We start from the raw sequence: 20,245 nt of genomic DNA on the forward strand, positions 1-20,245 counted from the left end.
TCCAAACTGATTCTCCCCTATGAACCATCAAGGTTGCTAAGATCTTCGGGAGGGGCCCTGCTCTCGGTCCCACCACTCTCGCAATCGCGGTTGGTGGGGACGAGGGACAGGGCCTTCTCGGTGGTGGCCCCTCGGCTCTGGAACTCTCTCCCATTGGAGATTAGAACTGCCCCTTCCCTCCTGACCTTGAGAAAGTTGGTGAAAACCTGGCTCTGGAACCTGGCATTTGATGAGTGAGTCAATAACCCTTGATCACATGGACGGATGGTGATGGATTGTGATTTTATTTGGACGACTTGGCCTTATGTAACTATATGATTGTATTTTAATGTGTTTTATTCGAGTTTTATAGGATGCGATGTTTTTTAACTATTGCGTATAAACTCCTCTGTTGTAAACCGGCCTGAGTCCCTCGTCGGAGGTGAGAAGAATAATAGAATCATAGAATCAAAGAGTTGGAAGAGACCTCATGGGCCATCCAGTCCAACCCCATTCTGCCAAGAAGCAGGAATATTGCATTCAAATCACCCCTGACAAATGGCCATCCAGCCTCTGCTTAAAAGCTTCCAAAGAAGGAGCCTCCACCACACTCCGGGGCAGAGAGTTCCACTGCTGAACGGCTCTCACAGTCAGGAAGTTCTTCCTCATGTTCAGGTGAATCTCCTCTCTTGTAGTTTGAAGCCATTGTTCCGCGTCCTAGTCTCCAAGGAAGCAGAAAACAAGCTTGCTCCCTCCTCCCTGTGGCTTCCTCTCACATATTTATACATGGCTATCATATCTCCTCTCAGCCTTCTCTTCTTCAGGCTAAACATGCCCAGTTCCCTAAGCCGCTCCTCATAGGGCTTGTTCTCCAGACCCTTGATCATTTTAGTCGCCCTCCTCTGGACACATTCCAGCTTGTCAATATATATCTTTTCAATTGTGGTGCCCAGAATTGGACACAATATTCCAGATGTGGTCTAACCAAAGCAGAATAGAGGGGTAGCATTACTTCCTTAGATCTAGACACTATGCTCCTATTGATGCAGGCCAAAATCCCATTGGCTTTTTTTGCCACCACATCACATTGTTGGCTCATGTTTAACTTGTTGTCCACGAGGACTCCAAGATCTTTTTCACATGTACTGCTCTCGAGCCAGGCATTGTCCCCCGTTCTGTATCTTTGCATTTCATTTTTTCTGCCAAAGTGGAGTATCTTGCATTTGTCACTGTTGAACTTCATTTTGTTAGTTTTGGCCATTCATCTCTCTAATCTGTCAAGATCGTTTTGAATTCTGCTCCTGTCCTCTGGACTACTGGCTATCCCTCCCAATTTGGTGTCGTCTGCAAACTTGATGATCATGCCTTCTAGCCCTTCATCTAAGTCGTTAATGAAGATGTTGAACAGGACCGGGCCCAGGACGGAACCCTGCAGGTTCTAAATAAATAAACGTGTGGTGTTTTAAAGTCAGAGGGTTATTTCTGTTCTGGAGTGTAACAGTGATGAAGTTGGAGGCATTACTTTTCATTCAACCCTCGTGAATTGGACAAGGCAAGAGAACTGCAGTGGAAGGAAAGAGAGAACTGTGGCTTTGGAGGAGAGGAGCCACCAATGGATTTCAACGGCACGGGAAAAAGGAACGCCAGATTAATTAGAGTTTAATATTAAGAGAACCCACAAGGAGGACTTTGGTTGCGTTAGGGTCACAGCTTTGCCCTCGCCTCTCCTCTTCCGGAAACATCCTCCACACACGATGTGAAAGGCCGTCTAATTTGACGAAGGCTTTTCCGTCCCAGCCCACCCACCCTCCCTCCCTCCCTCCCTCTCTGGCAGAAGCGATTAATTATAATAGAGATCTAAAGCGTATCACAATAAATAATGCTTTTCCAGCCACCCCGCTTTGCCTTCCGCCAATACAACAAGGCAACACACATTCATACACTCTTCCCAGAGCTTTGCCCCCACCCAACTAAAGGTTGAGTAAAGGGCAGCGGTCACTCTCCAAACTCTTCAGCACCTTCTGCTTGTTCCTTTGCAGATACATAGAAGAGGAACATAAGTCATATGGCCATTCACGACCATCATCTCTTGCTGTCATTTGTCAGGGAGTTGGGGTGGGAATCTTTGGTGAAATTCCAGCTGTAATGGGAGGGGGGTCCTGGATGGACGGAGCATCTCATGCGCCCGCCTCCAGCCCCTCTCTCCTCGCATCTTAGCTGAGGACAGCTAAATAGACCGGGGGAGCCTTGGCGAGGGCCTGCAGCCGGTGGTGGATGGAGCGCATGTTCTGCCGTTGCTGGGGTTCCCTTTGCCAGCAGCTCTGCATGATGTCGTAGACCTCCGAGGGGCACGTTCGGGGTCTCTCCAGCTCCCGGCCCTGGGTGATGCACTCGATCGCCTGCAGAGAAGAAGGGGGAGGAATTGGGTCCAAGAACCCCCATGCCCAGCCCTTCCCCACCTATGGAAAGAAGAGCTAACTCACTGCAGTATGGGAGGGGTGTGTGTTGGGTTTTGTGGAATGCAACTCCCATAATCCTTTAGTATTGGTGGGAAGTGAACCCCAAAGGTCAAACTTTGTAGGTTAAGATTCCCAAGCAGATTCCTATTATTATTATTATTATTATTATTATTATTATTATTATTATTATTATTCTATATTATTATTATTATTATTATTATTATTATTATTAGGTTCTTGTGGGTTTTTTCGGGCTATAGGTCCATGTTCTAGAGGCATTTCTCCTGACGTTTCGCCTGCATCTATGGCAAGCATCCTCAGAGGTGTGAGGTCTGTTGGAATTAGGAAAATGGGTTTATATATCTGTGGAATGGCTGGGGTGGGGCACAGAGCTCTTCTCTGCTGGAGCTAGGTGTGAATGTTTCAACTGATCACCTTCATTAACATTTGAAGGCCTGCCTGAGCCTGGAAAAATCTTTTGTTGAGAGGTGTTAAGATGTGCCTGGTTGTTTCCTCTCTGGCTTCTCTCTACACAGAGAAGCCATTGAAATCCACAAGCATGTGGACAATTTCAACAGAAGGGAAGAAACCATGAAAATGAACAAAATCTGGCTACCAGTATTAAAAAAACTCCAAAATTACAACAACAAAACAGCAGAGAGGAAACAACCAGGCACATCTTAACACCTCTCACATCTTAACACCTGCTCCCCGGATTCAAACCGTTGACTTTTTGGTCAGCAAATTCAGGAGATCATTGGTTTAACCCACTTCACCACCGGGGGCTCCATAAATAAAGTATACTTATTATTATTATTATTATTATTATTATTATTTTACTGACACAAAACCACAGATGATGGTGATAATAATAATAATAATTATTATTATTTGAAACTCTGTCACTCTGCTGGCTGTTGTATTGGATCACACATCAGACACTTCCCAAGTGTCTAGGACTATGTGATATACCAGCGAATAATGCGTGCAGATCCCAGTAAGGTGGCCTTTTGCAACTGGTAGATGGTAATTTTGTCAGTGCCGATTGTTTTTAAGTGCAGGCCAAGGTCTTTAGGCACTGCACCCAGTATGCCGATCACCACCGGGACCATTATTATTATTATTATTATTATTATTATTATTATTATTATTAGCTGTCCCCTGCCACACGTTGCTGTGGCCCAGTCTAGTGATCAGGAAAATAATGAGAAAATGTTGGTTTCTAATATTTGTAATGTCTTGATGCTTGTGGGTAAGCCGTATTTCTTGCTGTTTCTTTGTCAGTGTTGATGTGGAGAGTGTCTGGTTTGCCTACTCTGGAACATGCAACATATAATTGTCTTTCTTTGGGGGTCCCTTTCAAATCTATGATACTATATCTGTGTGTGTGTGTGTGAATCATATCTATCTATATCTACAACTGGATGGCTCTTTGTCAGGAGGGCTTTGATTACGTTTTCTTGCCCTGGTGAAGGGAGTTGGACCCGATGGCCTTAAGTAATTTCTGTTGGTCATGGGGGTTCTGTGTAGGAAGTTTGCCCCAATTCTCTTGTTCGTTGGGTTCAGAATGCTCTTTAATTGTAGGTGAACTGTGAATCCCAGTGTCTACAACTCCCAAATGTCAAGGTCTATTTTCCCCAAACTCCATCTGTGTTCATATTTGGGCATATGGAATATTCGTGCCAAGTTTGGTCCAGATCCATCATTGTTTGAGTCCACAGTCGTCTCTGGATGTAAGTAAGCTTTCTGAAGCTCTAGGTGCTCTTACTGCCTATTACAGGGAAAACCAGCTGATCCAGAACCCATCTAAAACACAGACATGTGCCTTTCATCTCAAGAACAGAGAAGCATCCCGAGCTCTGAAGATCGCCTGTGAAGGAATCCCACTGGAGCACTGCAGCGCACCCAAATACCTGGGAGTCACTCTGGACCATGCTCTGACCTATAAGAAGCACTGCCTGAACATCAGGCAAAAAGTGGGTGCTAGAAACAATATCATACGAAAGCTGACTGGCACAACCTGGGGATCACAACCAGACACAGTGAAGACATCTGCCCTTGCGCTGTGCTACTCCGCTGCTGAGTATGTATGCCCAATGTGGGACACATCTCACCACACTAAAACAGTGGATGTGGCTCTTAATGAGACATGCTGCGTTATCATGGGGTGTCTGCGCCCTACACCACTGGAGAAATTACACTGTCTAGCCAGTATCGCACCACCTGACATACACCGGGAAGTAGCAGCCAATAGTGAAAGGACCAAGGCAGAGACATCTCCAGCTCATCCCCTGTTTGGGTATCAGCCAGCACGTCAATGACTTAAATCCAGACATAGTTTTCTAAAATCTACAGAGACACTCGCTGGAACACCTCAGCAAGCGAGAGTCCAAAAGTGGCAGGCTAAAACCCAGAACCTCAACCAATGGCTGATACCAAATGAGAGACTCCCCCCTGGGCACACAGAGGACTGGGCAGCTTGGAAGGCGCTGAACAGACTGCGCTCTGGCACCACGAGATGCAGAGCCAACCTTCAGAAATGGGGCCACAAAGGGGAATCCACGACATGCGAGTGTGTAGAGGAGCAAACCACTGACCACCTGCTGCAATGCACCCTGAGCCCTGCCACATGCACAATGGAGGACCTTCTTGCAGCAACACCAGAGGCACTCCAAGCGGCCAGATACTGGTCAAAGGACATTTAATCAACTACCAAGTTTGCAAAATGTGTGTTTTTTTTTATCTGCTTGTTTGTTTTGTTCTGTTAGAAATGTAATACAATGGTATGGTTGCTGATGACACGTCCTGTCTCTCTCTGTGTGTCTGCTTTGGGGGGTCCCACCAGTCCCTTGCTGTTACCTCGGTGTTGGAGAGCTGGTACCACGGCTGCTTCCCATAGGTGAAGATTTCCCAAAGCACGACCCCGAAGCTCCAGATATCACTCTCCGTAGTGAACTTGCGATACAGGATGCTCTCCGGCGGCATCCATCGGATGGGAAGCATGGTCCGGCCTCCGACCTGTGTGTTTGTTTGGATCAGAAGGCAAACAGTCAGTGAGTGGAGAGGTAAACAATCTGAACACGATGGTTTGGCAGCCGAAAGAGCTTTGGCACCAGACAAAGCAGAGGTTGGTGTCTTTTGGCTCTTGCCTCAATGTCTCTCCTCCAAGATCTGTCTATTGAGGGCTCCAGGGACTGGAGAAGGTGGGCAACCAGAGAATGCACCCCCTTGGAAAAGAAAGCGAGCCATGCATGTTGGAGAAGGTGCCAGCACCGGTGAAGGAGGCCAAGAAAAGGTCCCATTGCCGACACACAAGCGCGTTCCTGGAAGAGCACTCAAGCCAAAGACAGGAAGCCCGCCTGTACTCGGAGGACTGGGCCCAGACTCCGCTGTCCCGTTGGGAACCGGGAACTTTCCAGTCGCTTCTTTTCCCCCCTCCCCTTGTTTACTTTCCTGCCTGCTTTCAATTAACCATTCCATGGCTGCCCCCCATCCCCACTCCTTCCAGCACTCCCGTGTTTTCCACTGACTAAGTGCTTACAGGATTTTCCACCCAGGGCTCCATTAAATATGTATAGGGGTTCAAGGCAGGAGCTAAAAGGGAAAAAAGGGTCAGAGAGGACAATCCCCATGGAGCCCTTGAGGAGGGGTGGGAGGAAAGGGGCAGAAGGGGGGGGGGAGGAAGCAGGGACCAAGTGGCACCCCAAAAACTGGCTTCGTCAAAGACTCCTGACTCAGTGGAGACTCGAAACTCAATCGTGCCCTTCAGGAAATAGAGAAAGGAAGGGCACCATGAAAGAGGAAAAGCAGAATGGCAGAAAGAACCTAAAGCAGGTCTGGGGGCCAGAGGCGGCACCTTGGGCTCTTTTCTCAGGCCCTCCTCTCTCTCATCATCCTATCCTTCCTTCCTTCTCTCTTTCCTTCCTCCTTCACTCCCTCCCTTCCTTCCCTCCCTCTTTTTCCTTCCTTTCCTCCTTCCTTCCCTTCCATCCTTTCATCCTTCCTTCCTTCTTTCTTTTCTCCTTCCTTCACTCTCTCTTTTTCCCCTTCCTTCCTTCCTTCCTTCCTTCCTTCCTTCGCCTTTCCTCTCTCCCTTCCTTCTCTCCCTCTTTCTCCTTCCTTTCCTCCTTCCTTCCCTTCCACCCTTTCTTTTCTCCTTCCTTCACTCTCTCTTCCTTCCTTCCTTCCTTCCTTCCTTCCCCTTTCCTTCATTCTCTCTTTCCTTCCTCCTTCACTCCCTCCCTCCCTTCCCTCCCTCTTTCTCCTTCCTTCCCTTCCACCCTTTCGTCCTTCCTTCTCTCTTTTCTCCTTTCCCCCCTTTTTCCCTTCCTTCCTTCCTTCCTTCCTTCCTTCCTTCCTTCCTTCCTTCCCATTTGTCTATCCTTCATTCTCTCTTTCCTTCCTCCTTCCCTCTCTCCCTTCCTCTCCTTCCTTCCTTTTTCTCTTTCCTTCCTTCTCTCTTTCCTTCGTTCCTTACCTCCCTCTTTCTCCCTCCCTTCCTTTCTTCCTTCCTTTTTGACATTCCTTTGCTCTTTCTTTCTTTCTTTCCTCCTTTCTTCCCTCCAATTTCCTTACCTCCCTCTTTCTCCCTTTCTCTCTTTCTTTCCCTTCCACCCTTTCGTCCTTCTTTCCTTCCCTCTTTTCTCCATTCTTTCCTCTCTCTCTTTCCCCTTCCTTCCTTCCTTCTTTCCTTCCTTCTTTCCTTCCTTCCTTCCTTCCTTCCCCTGTCTTTCCTTCATTCTCTCTTTCCTTCCTCCTGCTCTCTCTCCCTTTTTCTCCTTCCTTCCTTTTCTCTTTCCTTCCTTCTTCCCTTTCTTCCTTTTCTCTTTCCTTCCTTCTTCCCTTTCTTCCTTACCCCCTCTTTCTCCTTCCCTCCTTCCTTCCTTTTACCCTTCCCTCCCTCTTTCCTACCTCCTTCCCTCTTTCCCCTTCCTTCCTTCCTTCCTTCCTTTCTTCCTTCCTTTTTGACTTTCCTTTGTATTTTCTTTCTTTCCTTCCTCCTTTCCTCCCTCCATTTCCTTACCTCCTTCTTTCTCCCTTCCTTCGTTTCCCTTCCACCCTTTCGTCCTTCTTTCCTTCCCTCTTTTCTCCCTTCTTTCCTCTCTCTTTCCCCTTCCTTCCTTCCTTCCTTCCCTTTTGTCTTTCCTTCATTCTCTCTTTCCTTCCTCCTACACTCTCTCCGTTCCTTCCTTCTTTCTTTTCTCCTTCCTTCACTCTCTCTTTTTCCCCTTCCTTCCTTCCTTCCTTCCTTCCTTCCTTCCTTCCTTCGCCTTTGTCTTTCCTTCATTCTCTCTTTCCTTCCTCCTTTCCTCTCTCCCTTCCTTCTCTCCCTCTTTCTCCTTCCTTTCCTCCTTCCTTCCCTTCCACCCTTTCGTCCTTCCTTCCCTCTTTCTTTTCTCCTTCCTTCACTCTCTCTTTTTCCCCTTCCTTCCTTCCTTCCTTCCCCTTTCCTTCATTCTCTCTTTCCTTCCTCCTTCACTCCCTCCCTCCCTTCCCTCCCTCTTTCTCCTTCCTTCCCTTCCACCCTTTCGTCCTTCCTTCTCTCTTTTCTCCTTCTTTCCCCCCTTTTTCCCTTCCTTCCTTCCTTTCTTCCTTCCTTCCCATTTGTCTTTCCTTCATTCTCTCTTTCCTTCCTCCTTCCCTCTCTCCCTTCCTCTCCTTCCTTCCTTTTTCTCTTTCCTTCCTTCTCTCTTTCCTTCCTTCCTTACCTCCCTCTTTCTCCCTCCCTTCCTTTCTTCCTTCCTTTTTGACATTCCTTTGCTCTTTCTTTCTTTCTTTCCTCCTTTCTTCCCTCCAATTTCCTTACCTCCCTCTTTCTCCCTTTCTCTCTTTCTTTCCCTTCCACCCTTTCGTCCTTCTTTCCTTCCCTCTTTTCTCCATTCTTTCCTCTCTCTCTTTCCCCTTCCTTCCTTCCTTCCTTCCTTCCTTCCTTCCTTCCTTCCTTCCTTCCCCTGTCTTTCCTTCATTCTCTCTTTCCTTCCTCCTGCCCTCTCTCCCTTTTTCTCCTTCCTTCCTTTTTCTCTTTCCTTCCTTCTTCCCTTTCTTCCTTACCCCCTCTTTCTCCTTCCCTCCTTCCTTCCTTTTACCCTTCCCTCCCTCTTTCCTACCTCCTTCCCTCTTTCCCCTTCCTTCCTTCCTTCCTTTCTTACTTCCTTTTTGACTTTCCTTTGTTCTTTCTTTCTTTCCTTCCTCCTTTCCTCCCTCCATTTCCTTACCTCCTTCTTTCTCCCTTCCTTCGTTTCCCTTCCACCCTTTCGTCCTTCTTTCCTTCCCTCTTTTCTCCCTTCTTTCCTCTCTCTTTCCCCTTCCTTCCTTCCTTCCTTCCTTCCTTCCTTCCTTCCTTCCCTTTTGTCTTTCCTTCATTCTCTCTTTCCTTCCTCCTACACTCTCTCCCTTCCTTCCTTTTTCTCTTTCCTTCCTTCTTACCTTTCTTCCTTACCTCTTTCTCCCTCCCTCCTTCCTTTCCTTTCACCCTTTCATCCTTCCTCCCTTCCCTCTTTCCTACCTCCTTCCCTCACTCCCTCTTTCCCCTTCCTTCCTTCCTTCCTTCCTTCCTTCCTTTTTGACATTCCTTTGTTCTTTCTTTCCTTCCTCCTTTCTTCCCTCCATTTCCTTACCTCCCTCTTTCTCCCTTCCTTTCTTTCCCTTCCACCCTTTCGTCCTTCTTTCCTTCCCTCTTTTCTCCCTTCTTTCCTCTCTCACTTTCCCCTCCCTATCTCCCTTTTTCTTTCCTTCCTTCTCTCTTCCCTTCCTTCTTCCCTTCCTTCCTTACCTCCCTCTTTCTCCCTCCTTCCCTTTCACCCTTTCATCCTTCCTTCCCTCTTTTCTCTCCCCCTTTCTCCTTCCTTCCTTCCTTCCTTCCTTCCTTCCTTCCCTTTTGCCTTTCCTCTCTCTCTCTCCATCTATCCATCCATTCCCTTCCACCCTTCCTTCCTTCCTTTCTTCCTGGGAGATGTTTAGCTGAGAAAAGAGTGGTAGAGAGGGAATATAAGAACCATGTTTCAAGATTGACAAGGGTGTCCCATTGAGGAGGAAGAGAAGGAGGAGGAGGAGGAAAACTGATTTCTTGAGAAAAGGAAGGGGGGGGGGAGCCCAATGAAGGGACTTGGGGAGAACCCCCTCCCTCCTGGCTCGCCTACCCCACTCTGGTCTGCCATGTGGTCCCCAAGTTGGAAAGTTGGCCCATGCCTGGCCGAGAGGCGATGCCAAGGCTGGAGTAGCACCAAGGCCAGCGGTCAGCCCCACCTTCCACCCAGGCTGATGGAGATGGCCTAAGATGGGGAAAGTCAGCTCCCGCCCCAACTCACCCGGTAGTAGTCAGTGCTGTAGATGTCCCGAGACATGCCAAAGTCTCCAATCTTCACCACCATGTTGTGTCCCACCAGGCAGTTCCGGGTGGCCAGGTCCCGGTGGACGAAATGCAGGGAGGCGAGGTAGACCATGCCAGAGGCAATCTGGGTGGCGATCTGCAGCATCTGGCTGAGGGTCAGCTGCCCAAAGGACTGGCCATTGCTCCCGTTGTCCAGGATCTTTGCATCCGGACCGTGGGACCTGCAAGGAGTTGAGGGAGGGATGTCGGTTTGCAGGAGAACCAGCCAAGAAAGCCAAAAGCAGAAAGTTTGAAGCTTAGAGGTTCTTCCACACCACACGTTCAAACTGTTGGAACTTTGTTGGGCCTTCACATTGCCTTTTTTTGTTTTTTGCAGTGTTCAAAATGTTAGTTTAAATCAGTGGTTCCCAACCTTTTTTGACCAGGGACCACTTGACCAGGGACCACATTGACCAGGGACCACTTGACCAAGGACCACTTGACCAGGGACTTTGTTGCTCAAGAGGGAAGAGTTCTACAGGTGGGTGGGGAAGGATTTAGATTACCCCAACCTTTTTTGACTAGGGACCACTTGACCAGGGACTACTAGACCAGGGACCACTTTGACCAGGGACCACTTTGACCAGGGACCACTATGACCAGGGACCACTTGACCAGGGACTACTTGACCAGGGACCACTTGACCAGGGACTACTTGACCAGAGACCACTTTGATCAGGGATTACTTGACCAGGGACCACTTTGACTAGGGATTACTTGACCAGGAACCACTTGACCAGAGACTACTTGACCAGGGACTACTTTGACCAGGGACTACTTGACCAGGGATCACTTGACCAGAGACTACTTGACCAGGGACTACTTTGAGCAGGGACCACTTGACCAGGGATCACTTGACCAGAGACTACTTGACCAGGGACTACTTTGACCAGGGACTATTTGACCAGAGACTACTTGACCAGGGACTACTTTGACCAGGGACTACTTGACCAGGGATCACTTTGATCAGGGACCACTTTGACCAGGGACTACTTGACCAGGGACCACTTGACCAGGGATAACTTGACCAGGGACCACTTGACCAGGGATCACTTGACCAGGGACTACTTGACTAGGGATCACTTTGACCAGAGACTACTTGACCAGGGACTACTTTGACCAGGGACTACTTGACCAGGGACTACTTTGACCAGAAACTACTTGACCAGGGACTACTAGACCAGGGACTACTTGACCAGGGATCACTTTGACCAGAGACTACTTTGACCAGGGACTACTTGACCAGGGACTACTAGACCAGGAACTACTTGACCAGGGATTACTTGACCAGGGACCACTTTGACCAGGGTTTACTTGACCAGCGACCACTTTGACCAGGGACTACTAGACCAGGGACTACTTGACCAGGGATCAATTGACTAGAGACCACTTGACCAAGGATCAATTGACCAGGGATAACTTGACCAGGGACTACTTGACCAGGGACCACTTTGACCAGGGACAACTTTGACCAGGGACCACTCTGACCTTGGACCACTTGACCAGGGACTTTGTTGCTCAAGAGGGAAGAGTCCTACAGGTGGGTGGGGAAGGATTTAGATTACCCCGCTCTCCCCGCACGGATGGATTTCAGGCCTCCAACGTTGCATGTGTCTCACTTGGCCACTTCCAAAGACGAGGTCTGCTACCTCCCTTGGCACACTCTGCCACTGCTGTTGCTGGGCTGCGTTGCCTCCTCTCTCCTGTGCCCCCTCCCACTGCAAGTGCCTCCTCCCTGCTCCATTACTGGAGCGGCTTTGCCAGCCAACCCCCCCACCCCCACCCCTGCTAATGCAATCTTCCCTTGCAATATTGATTAGATTAGCTGTCTGAGAGGCTCAAATTGAGGGAGATTGGCCATCAGCTGGAATAAGCAGAGGCTCTTTCGATTGGCCCCCCAGGTATTGCCGATAGACAGGAGCTGCCAACGGGCCCCGCTTAGCCTCCCCAGGACGAGGGCAGGAGCGCGGGGCTTTGATGATTATGGTTATGAGACTTGGCATTAATGGCAGGGCTTTACCGGAGACCTGGGCTCTGCACCGCGGCCGCCTCATCCAACACTGTCAGCTGTGCTTTGTCTCATGCCAGGCCATCCTGGCAAGGTGGGGGACAGTGCCCGCGGTCATCAACCCCAAGTCCATTGCTGGGGACAAACAAGAAGCTTCTTTTGCATGCATTGCCTTCTAGGGTGGGTGGGGGGCAGTTGGCTGGCTACTGTCGGGACCAAGGTCCACCATAAAACACACACAAGGTATTATAATTTTTAGAAGGCAATTACAGCGGAAATTGACATTCGACAAGATATCTACAAACATAAAACCCTTCAATATTCAAGAAAGATTGAGAACCCCTCAAAAATTCCCTGGAAGAAGAGAAAATTCCAACATTTTATTTATTTATTTGTTTATTTATTTATTTATTGCTAGCCGTCCCCTGCCAGGCGTTGCTGTGGCCCAGTCTGGTGATCTTGAAAATAAAGTAATGAGAAAGTGTTGGTTTCTGATATATGTGATTTCTTTCTGCTTGTGAGTAAACAGTATTTCTTGCCGATTCTTTGTCAGTGTTGATGTGGAGAGTGTCTGGTTTGCCCACCCTGGAACATGCAACATATCATTTTCCTTCTTTAGGGGTCCCTTTCAAATCTATGATACTATATCTGTCATATACATATATGTATGTGTGGCTGAGTGACCCTTTGTCAGGAGGGCTTTGATGATGTCTTGCCCTCGTGAAGGGAGTTGGATTGGATGGCCTTAAGGTAGTATTTCTCAACCTGGGAAGTCAAGACCCGGAGGGGGGGGGGTCACCAAGGGGTGTCAGAAGGGTCACCAAAGACCACCAGAAAACACAGTATGTTCTGTTGGTCTTGGGGGTTCTGTGTGGGATGTTTGGCCGAATCCCATCATTGTTGGGGTTCGGAGTGCTCTTTGATTGTAGATGAACTTACATCCTAGTAACTACAACTCCCAAATGTCAAGGTCTATTCACCCCAAACTCCATCTGTGTTTATATTTGGGCATTATTGAGTATTAGTGCCAGGTTTGAGTATTAGTGCCAGGTTTGGTCCAGATCCATCATTGTTTGAGTCCACAGTGCTCTCTAGATGTAGGTGAACTACAATTCCAAAACTCAAAGTCAATGCCCACCAAAGCCGTCTAGTGTTTTCTGTTGGTCAGGGGAGTCCTGTGTGCCATGTTTGGTTCAATTCCATCATTGGTGGAGTTTGGAGTATGGAATATTCGTGCCAAGTTTGGTCCAGATCCATCATTGTTTGAGTCCACAGTGCTCTCTGGATGTGGGTGAACTACAATTCCCAAGCTCAAGGTCAATGCCCACCAAACCCTTCCAGTTTTTTCTGTTGGTCGTGGGAGCCCTGTGTACTAAGTTTGGCCCAGTTCCATCATTGGTGGAATTCAGAATGCTCTTTGATTGTAGGTAAACTATAAATCCCAGCAATGACAATTCCCAAATGACAAAATCGTGTTTTTTTTAGTGGAGGACATAAATTGGACTGTTAGGTGTCTTGTGTCCAAATTTGGTGTCAATTCCCCCAGTGGTTTTTGAGTTCTGATGGTATCACAAACGAACATTACATTTTTATTTATATAGAATAATAATAATAATAATAATAATAATAATAATAATAATGATTTGCCTAATATATGTTGTCTGATGGTCTTGGGCCATCTCTCTGAAACCCCCTTAAGACCCTCTCAGTGGTCCCGACCTCCAGGTTGAGAAAATGCAATTTTTTGAATCAGCCCCCCAAAACCAAACCAAATCTAAAGTTGACCAAAAACTGATTCGTAACCATTTCGGTACTAATGCTGCAGAGTGATCCCTGGTCAAAGTGGTCCCTGGTCAAAAAAAGATTGGAAACCTTGCTCTTGAGCAAACCCAAGCACACTACCAGCTTTACCTCTTGGTGTGAACTGAGACAAAATGAGTTGTTTTCTGATTACATTGAGGACACAACCAATGCTGTCTGCCCCGCCCATAGTCCTATTTGTTGTCCGGATGGACATGGAAAAGCTGCCTTCTACCTACCGGAGGAAGCGGTTGAGGTCTCCGTGCTTCATGTACTCAAAGAGCATGACCAAGGGCTCCCCGTCGGTGCAGACGCCGTAGAAACGGACAATGTGCTCGTGTTGCAGCACCGTCAGCAGCTCCGCCTCGCGCTGGAAGTCCAACCGGGCACTTTCTGTCGCCTCTTTCAAGGTCTGAAGGAGAACCGGATCAGTTCCAATCCCTTTCTTTCATGCACCGAAGGGTGGAAGACCCACCCTCCAATCACCCCACAACTACCTTTTCCAGCTCACCTTGACGGCCACCAGCATCTTCTCTTCAGTGGGGCTGAGGTTGTAGCACTCGGCCAGGAAGACTTTGCCGAAAGCCCCCTCGCCCAGCTCCCACTTCAGGATGATGTCCCGGCGCTTGATGTGATGGACACCTGCGGAGACGAAAGCCAAAATTCTCTCTGGTGGTGCTCCTTCCCTCAAAGAGCAAGGCTTTGAGGAAGAGGGAATCTTGATCTATCCTTCCACTGCATCTTCAGCCATATCAGACCAAAGCAACTTCACTTCAGTGACCCAAGTACCCATGAAACAAGGCTGTAGCCATCCAGAATGTGTGGTGCTCTCAACTGAGGCTGGGCCTGTACTATTTCTGGGCACCATGGAAAGGGATGGCTTACGACTGTGACATCAAGGCCATTCCATGCCAAGTGGTCTAATATTTTGGAAAGTTTCCATCATCATGTTCTCAAATTTTAGCTATAGCACCAGTCAGGTGTTAAACTATGTTTCACAGAATTTGAGGTCCCTATCTGCAATAGTTGCCGATCTAGAGCCCTGGTTTCAATGTGATAACCACTAATGGCTAGCATAGAATCATAGAATCCTAGAGTTGGGTGAGACCTCATGAACCATCCAGTCCAACCCCATTCTGCCAAGAAGCAGGAATATTGCATTCAGATGGCCATCCAGCCTCTGTTTAAAAGCTTCCAAAGAAGGAGCCTCCACCACACTCCGGGGCAGAGAGTTCCACTGCTGAACGGCTCTCACAGTCAGGAAGTTCTTCCTCATGTTCAGATGGAATCTCCTCTCTTGTAGTTTGAAGCCATTGTTCCATTGCGTCCTAGTCTCCAGGGAAGCAGAAAGGAAGCTTGCTCCCTCCTCCCTCTCACATATTTATACATGGCTATCATATCTCCTCTCAGCTTTCTCTTCTGCAGGGTAAACATGCCCAGCTCTTTCAGCCGCTCCTCATAGGGCTTGTTCTCCAGACCCTTGAACATTTTAGTCGCCCTCCTCTGGACACATTCCAGTTTGTCAATATCTCTTTTCAATTGTGGCACCCAGAATTGGACACAATATTCCAGGTGTGGTCTAACCAAGGCGGAATAGAGCATGGGGAGCATGACTTCCCTGGATCTAGACACTAGGCTCCTATTGATGCAGGCCAAAATCCCATTGGCTTTTTTTCGGGACAAAAGCCTACTCGATGGTGGCATTTGGGCTATGGAATCCTGCCCACCCCCAACACGTATCCCCATATGTTTCACTGGCAGGCAAAGACTGGTTGGTTGGTTTCCCCAAACCTTTTAAACTCCTTCCATTTGTTGCATTTGTATTCTTTACAGGCATGGGGAACCTTCGGCCCTCCAGGTGTGGTGGACTTCAACTCCCACAATTCCTTGAGGCTCGGCATTCGCCCCAAAGGCTTACCGAGCCTCAAGGAATTGTGGGAGTTGAAGTCCACCACACCTGGAGGGCCGAAGGTTCCTGACCCCTGCTTTAGCACTTGCCTCTGTTCTATTTCCATGTGGTGCTTGAGTGGTTTTATAATTTCAACTGCTTTGTAATTGCTTTTGCGAAGGTCTGAAGTATTATCATAATAAATAATACGATGGCCATGTATAAATAGGTGAGGGCAAGTCATAGGGAGGAGGGAGCAAGCTTGCTTTCTGCTGCCCTGGAGACTAGCGCTGGGAGTAATGGCTTCAAACTACAGGAAAGGAGATTCCACCTGAACTTGAGGAAGAACTTCCTGACTGTGAGAGCTGTTCAGCAATGGACTCTCTGCCCCGGAGTGTGGTGGAGGCTCCTTCTTTGGAGGCTTTGAAACAGAGGCTGGATGGCCATCTGTTGCGGGTGCTTTGAATGCATTTTTCCTGCTACTATGAGAATTTTATGATTGATATTCCACCCTATCTCCCTAAGGGGACTCAGGATGGATTAAACTATACACATACGGTAAACATTCAATGTTGTTCTGCAATTAACGAAGACAGACAGTATACAAGCAGAGGTAAAGGCTTCCCATCTTTTTCATCTTCGGCATCTGGAGGCTGTGCTCAACTCTGGCCATGGGGTGTGTGTGTAAGTGTGTGTGTGTGTGTGTGCTGTCGCTCCATCTTCCATGCCAAGGAGCTTTCTTGTCCTAGTCGCTCTCCCGACTGAATCATCGGCATGTCCGCATGGAAACCTGTTATTACCTCCCTGCCAAAGTGATACCTATTTATCTACTCACATTGCTGCTAGGTGAGCAGAAGCTGGGTTGACGGTCGGGAGCTCACCCCAACCCGGGCTTGAACTGTCAACCTTTTGATAGGCAAGATTTTCTGCAGCTGGTGGTTTAACCTGCTGTGCTAAAGCCCGGCCTTTTATGCTATATTAATTATGCTGTTTTGATAAGAGTTTGGAAGTCAACAAGAAGATTTTATTATTATTATTATTATTTTCTTTTTCCTTTTTTATTTTTTCTCCGCTATTATATATATATACATACTTTTTCTACCATTTTCCCCATTTTTTCCTTTCCCTCTTTTTTATATTTTCTATTTTAATTCCTATATTTATTTTATTTCTATATTTTTTATTGTTTTATTTTTTGCCTTTTATTCCCCTTTAGCCCTTTTACCCCCCAGTCCCATTGGTAAGGAAACCTCCGTACCCCTTCTACCACAGTTAGCCTCCTTCCCTTTTTTCCTTTTTATCAATCTAATTTTCCTACCCCTTTTTACCTACCCCCTCCTATCCCCCCCCCTTTTTTTTCTTCATTCCTTTTTTCCCTCTTCATTCCTTTCCACCCCCCTTTTCTCCTCCCCTTTTTTCCTAAACAATCAATAAAAAATATTTTTTAAAAAAAATTATGCTGTTTTGATGTCTATCAGGAAGCCCCTGGTTAAACCACTGAGCTGCTGAACTTGCTGATCAAAAGGTCGCAGGTTCGAATCTGGGGAGAGGGGTGAGCTCCCTCTGTTAGCCCCAGCTTCTGCCAACCTAGCAGTTTGAAAACATCCAAATGTGAGTAGATCAATAGGTACCGCTCTGGCAGGTAGGTAACAGCGCTCCATAAAATCATGCTGGCCACTAATAATAATAATAATAATAATAATAATAATAATCCTTTATTTATACCCTGCTATCATCTCCCGCAGGTGCGGTTTACAAAAGGCCGAGCCCAAATACATCATAAAAGCATAACAACATCAATACAACAATAAATAACTCATAACAAAGCGAAAAACAATACAGTCATGACACGACACATTTAAAAACCTGTGGCAGGGCCAAGTGCAAGAGTTAAAATTAAGAATGCTGGGCATGTCCAAGGGAAATAGGATAGATATCTTAGGATAGGTGGGTATGCAGACAATGCATTTGGGACATATATTGCTTAGGATTCCTTATTCTAGGAAGGCACACTGGAACATCCACGTTTTCAAGCTCCTTCTAAAGACTGCCAATGATGGGGCTTGCCTGATGTCCTTGGGGAGGGAATTCCAGAGTCGTGGGGCCACCACCGAAAAGGCCCTGTCCCTCCCACTTGGAGGTGTCTACGGACAACGGCAGCTCTTCAGCTTGGAAATGGAGATGAGCACCATCCCCCAAAGTCGGACACAACTGGACTTAATGGCCGGGGAAAACCTTTACCTTTACCTAATGTTTATCAGGACTCCCAATTATTTGGAAGTGATCCTGGCAGGCTTTAGGGCACAGTGATAAAGGTGGGCACCACAGGTTGTAGAAGCTTCCCTGGACAGAAAGCTCTTGCAGAGGAGAGGCAGTTCTCTCCTGGGGTGGGATCATAACAGTCCACCTTCCATCCTGCCACCCATGGCTAGTGATTCCTTCCCACTCCCCTATGCCTTATCCCAGAAAGCCAAGGGGAAGTTTGGGGAGCAGGGACACTACAGAGAAGGTGGGAAGGCACTCACTCGTGTTGCAGAAATACTGAGGGTTCTCAATGAAGTTGGTCTTCAGCGTCTCCAGCTTGCTCTCAGCGGATGAGAGGGGGCTGCCGCTGCCTCCACCGCCTACGTTCATGAACTGCAGTGACATTTCCTCCTCTTGCGCCAAGGCCACCGACCCTGTGGGGTAGAGCGCACTAGCAGTGAGGGCCACTCATAACGAAAACAGGGCCATCTGAATGAAACAAACCGAAATGGATTGCACTTCTATACGAATACATAAGCCTAGCGGTTTGGCCACCTCGAAAATTCCTAAAAACCGGAGGATGACCCAAATGTTATAAAACTTGATGGACTAAGAGTGGTCGATGTGCCCCCCATGTGTGGTGATTTTCATCCATCTAATCTTAAAACTGAGGGGAAGGGGAGCCTGGGAAGTCCGCCCATGTTGGCCAATGGTCCAAAAAATTTTGCTCATTCGGACAAAAGAACGAAACAGCTCATTCGGGAAGGTCCTGTTTTCGGAAGCATTGCTTGAAAATGAAAATGGGGCCACATTAGGAAAGGCCCCGTTTTGGGAAGCAGTGCTTGAAAACGAAAACAGGGCCAGACGAATGAAACAAACCAAAACGGATAGTGACTCTAAACAAATGTACAAGCCTAACAGCTTGGCCACCTCGAAAATTCCTAAAAATCGGGTGATGACCCAAATGTTATAAAACTTGGTGGACTAAGAGTGGTCGATGTGCCCTCCATGTGTGGTGATTTTCATCCATCTAATCTTAAAACTGAGGGGAAGGGGAGCTTGGGAAGTCCGCCCATGTTGGCCAATGGCCCAAAAATTTTTGTTCGTTTGGATGAAAGAGTGAAACATCTCATTCGGAAAGGCCCTGTTATCGGAAGCATCACTTGAAAATGAAAACGGGGCCACATTCGGAAAGACCCCGTTTTGGGAAGCAGAGCTCAAAAATGAAAACGGGGCCATATGAATGAAACAAACCGAAATGGATAGAGATTCTATATGAATGCACAAGCCTAGCAGTTTGGCCACCTCAAAAATTCCTAAAAATGGGTGGGATGACCCAAATGTTATCAAACTTGGTGGACTAAGAGTGGTAGATGTGCCCTCCATGTGTGGTGATTTTCACCCCTCTGGTCCTAAAACTGAGGGGAAGGGGAGCCTGGGAAGTCTGCACATGTTGGCCAATGGTCCGAAAATTTTTGTTCATTTGGATGAAAGAGCGAAACATCTCATTCGGAAAGGCCCTGTTATTGGAAGCATCGCTTGGAAATGAAAACGGGGCCACATTCGGAAAGGTCCTGGTCCAGTTTTTGGAAGCATCGCTTGAAAATGAAAACGGGGCCACATTCGGAAAGGTCCCGGTCCCATTTTCGGAAGCATCGCTTGAAAATGAAAACGGGGCCACATTCGGAAAGGTCCTGGTCCCGTTTTCGGAAGCAGTGTTTGAAAATTAAAATGGGGCCACATTCAGAAAGGCCCCGTTTTCGGAAATAGCGCTCGAAAACAAAAACAAGGCCATCGGAATGAAACAAACCGAAATGCACAAGCCTAGCAGCTTGGCTACTTCAGAAACTCTGCCTAAAAGATCTCGAAGTTCCCTTTCGAAGTCAAGAAAGAGGCACAGCTTCCCTCCCCATTGATTTGCAATGGGTCTTGCAAAGATCAACTCAGGGCAATCTCAAGAACGAAACCCAGAGGCCAGGGCTTTCTTCTAAGGGAAGGTGGGGCACTCCTTGCCCGTGTGCCTGTGCGCAAATGTGTGCCTGCTTCCCTTCCTCCTGCTGTTGCCAAGGCTGGGCTAAGTGGCCTCCTGGCTTCTTTCCTCCATTTGGCTTCTCTGGGTCTGCCCCCCCCCCCCCCGTCCTAATATCCAAGACACAGAGTGGAGGATTTCTAGCCAGCCCACCCCCAGCTCGGAGAAGCGGGAGGGCATTGGCAAGGGAGCCGTAAGAAGAGCGTTTAAGCCTCCAGTAATTACCTGAAAGGGTCCATCACCAGCAAGCCTCCCCCTATGCATCTTCATCAACGTCAAGCAAAGTTGCCTGGCGCAGGGGGAGCTGTGGGGTGAGGTTGATAATGGCTCCACATTGGGGGAGTGGGGGGGGGGGGAAAGGAAGCAGGCAGAAGAAAGATTTCCCCATCCCCCTGCAAGATAATCCAGAAAGTGGATGGGCAAACCAAGGCTGTTTGCAAGCAGTGGGCACAAAGATGGCCCCGCTCAC

General features: G+C 47.8%; 1 protein-coding gene across 1 annotated transcript in view; it reads right to left on the reverse strand.

The window, feature by feature from the left end:
- Positions 1 to 1,805: 1,805 nt before the first annotated feature.
- Positions 1,806 to 20,245, reverse strand: part of NTRK1 (neurotrophic receptor tyrosine kinase 1) — a 62,979-nt gene continuing 44,539 nt past the window's right edge. The window contains exons 11-16 of the mRNA XM_060758635.2: positions 18,029 to 18,181; positions 14,127 to 14,257; positions 13,855 to 14,027; positions 9,746 to 9,989; positions 5,298 to 5,456; positions 1,806 to 2,378 (exon numbers count right to left, since the gene is read on the reverse strand). Coding sequence (XP_060614618.2) covers positions 2,193 to 2,378; positions 5,298 to 5,456; positions 9,746 to 9,989; positions 13,855 to 14,027; positions 14,127 to 14,257; positions 18,029 to 18,181 — 1,046 coding nt within the window. The 3' untranslated portion in view covers positions 1,806 to 2,192. The remainder of the gene's footprint in view (positions 2,379 to 5,297; positions 5,457 to 9,745; positions 9,990 to 13,854; positions 14,028 to 14,126; positions 14,258 to 18,028; positions 18,182 to 20,245) is intronic.

This window comes from Anolis sagrei, chromosome 12 (assembly GCF_037176765.1).
Source record: "Anolis sagrei isolate rAnoSag1 chromosome 12, rAnoSag1.mat, whole genome shotgun sequence".
NCBI lineage: Eukaryota > Metazoa > Chordata > Lepidosauria > Squamata > Dactyloidae > Anolis > Anolis sagrei.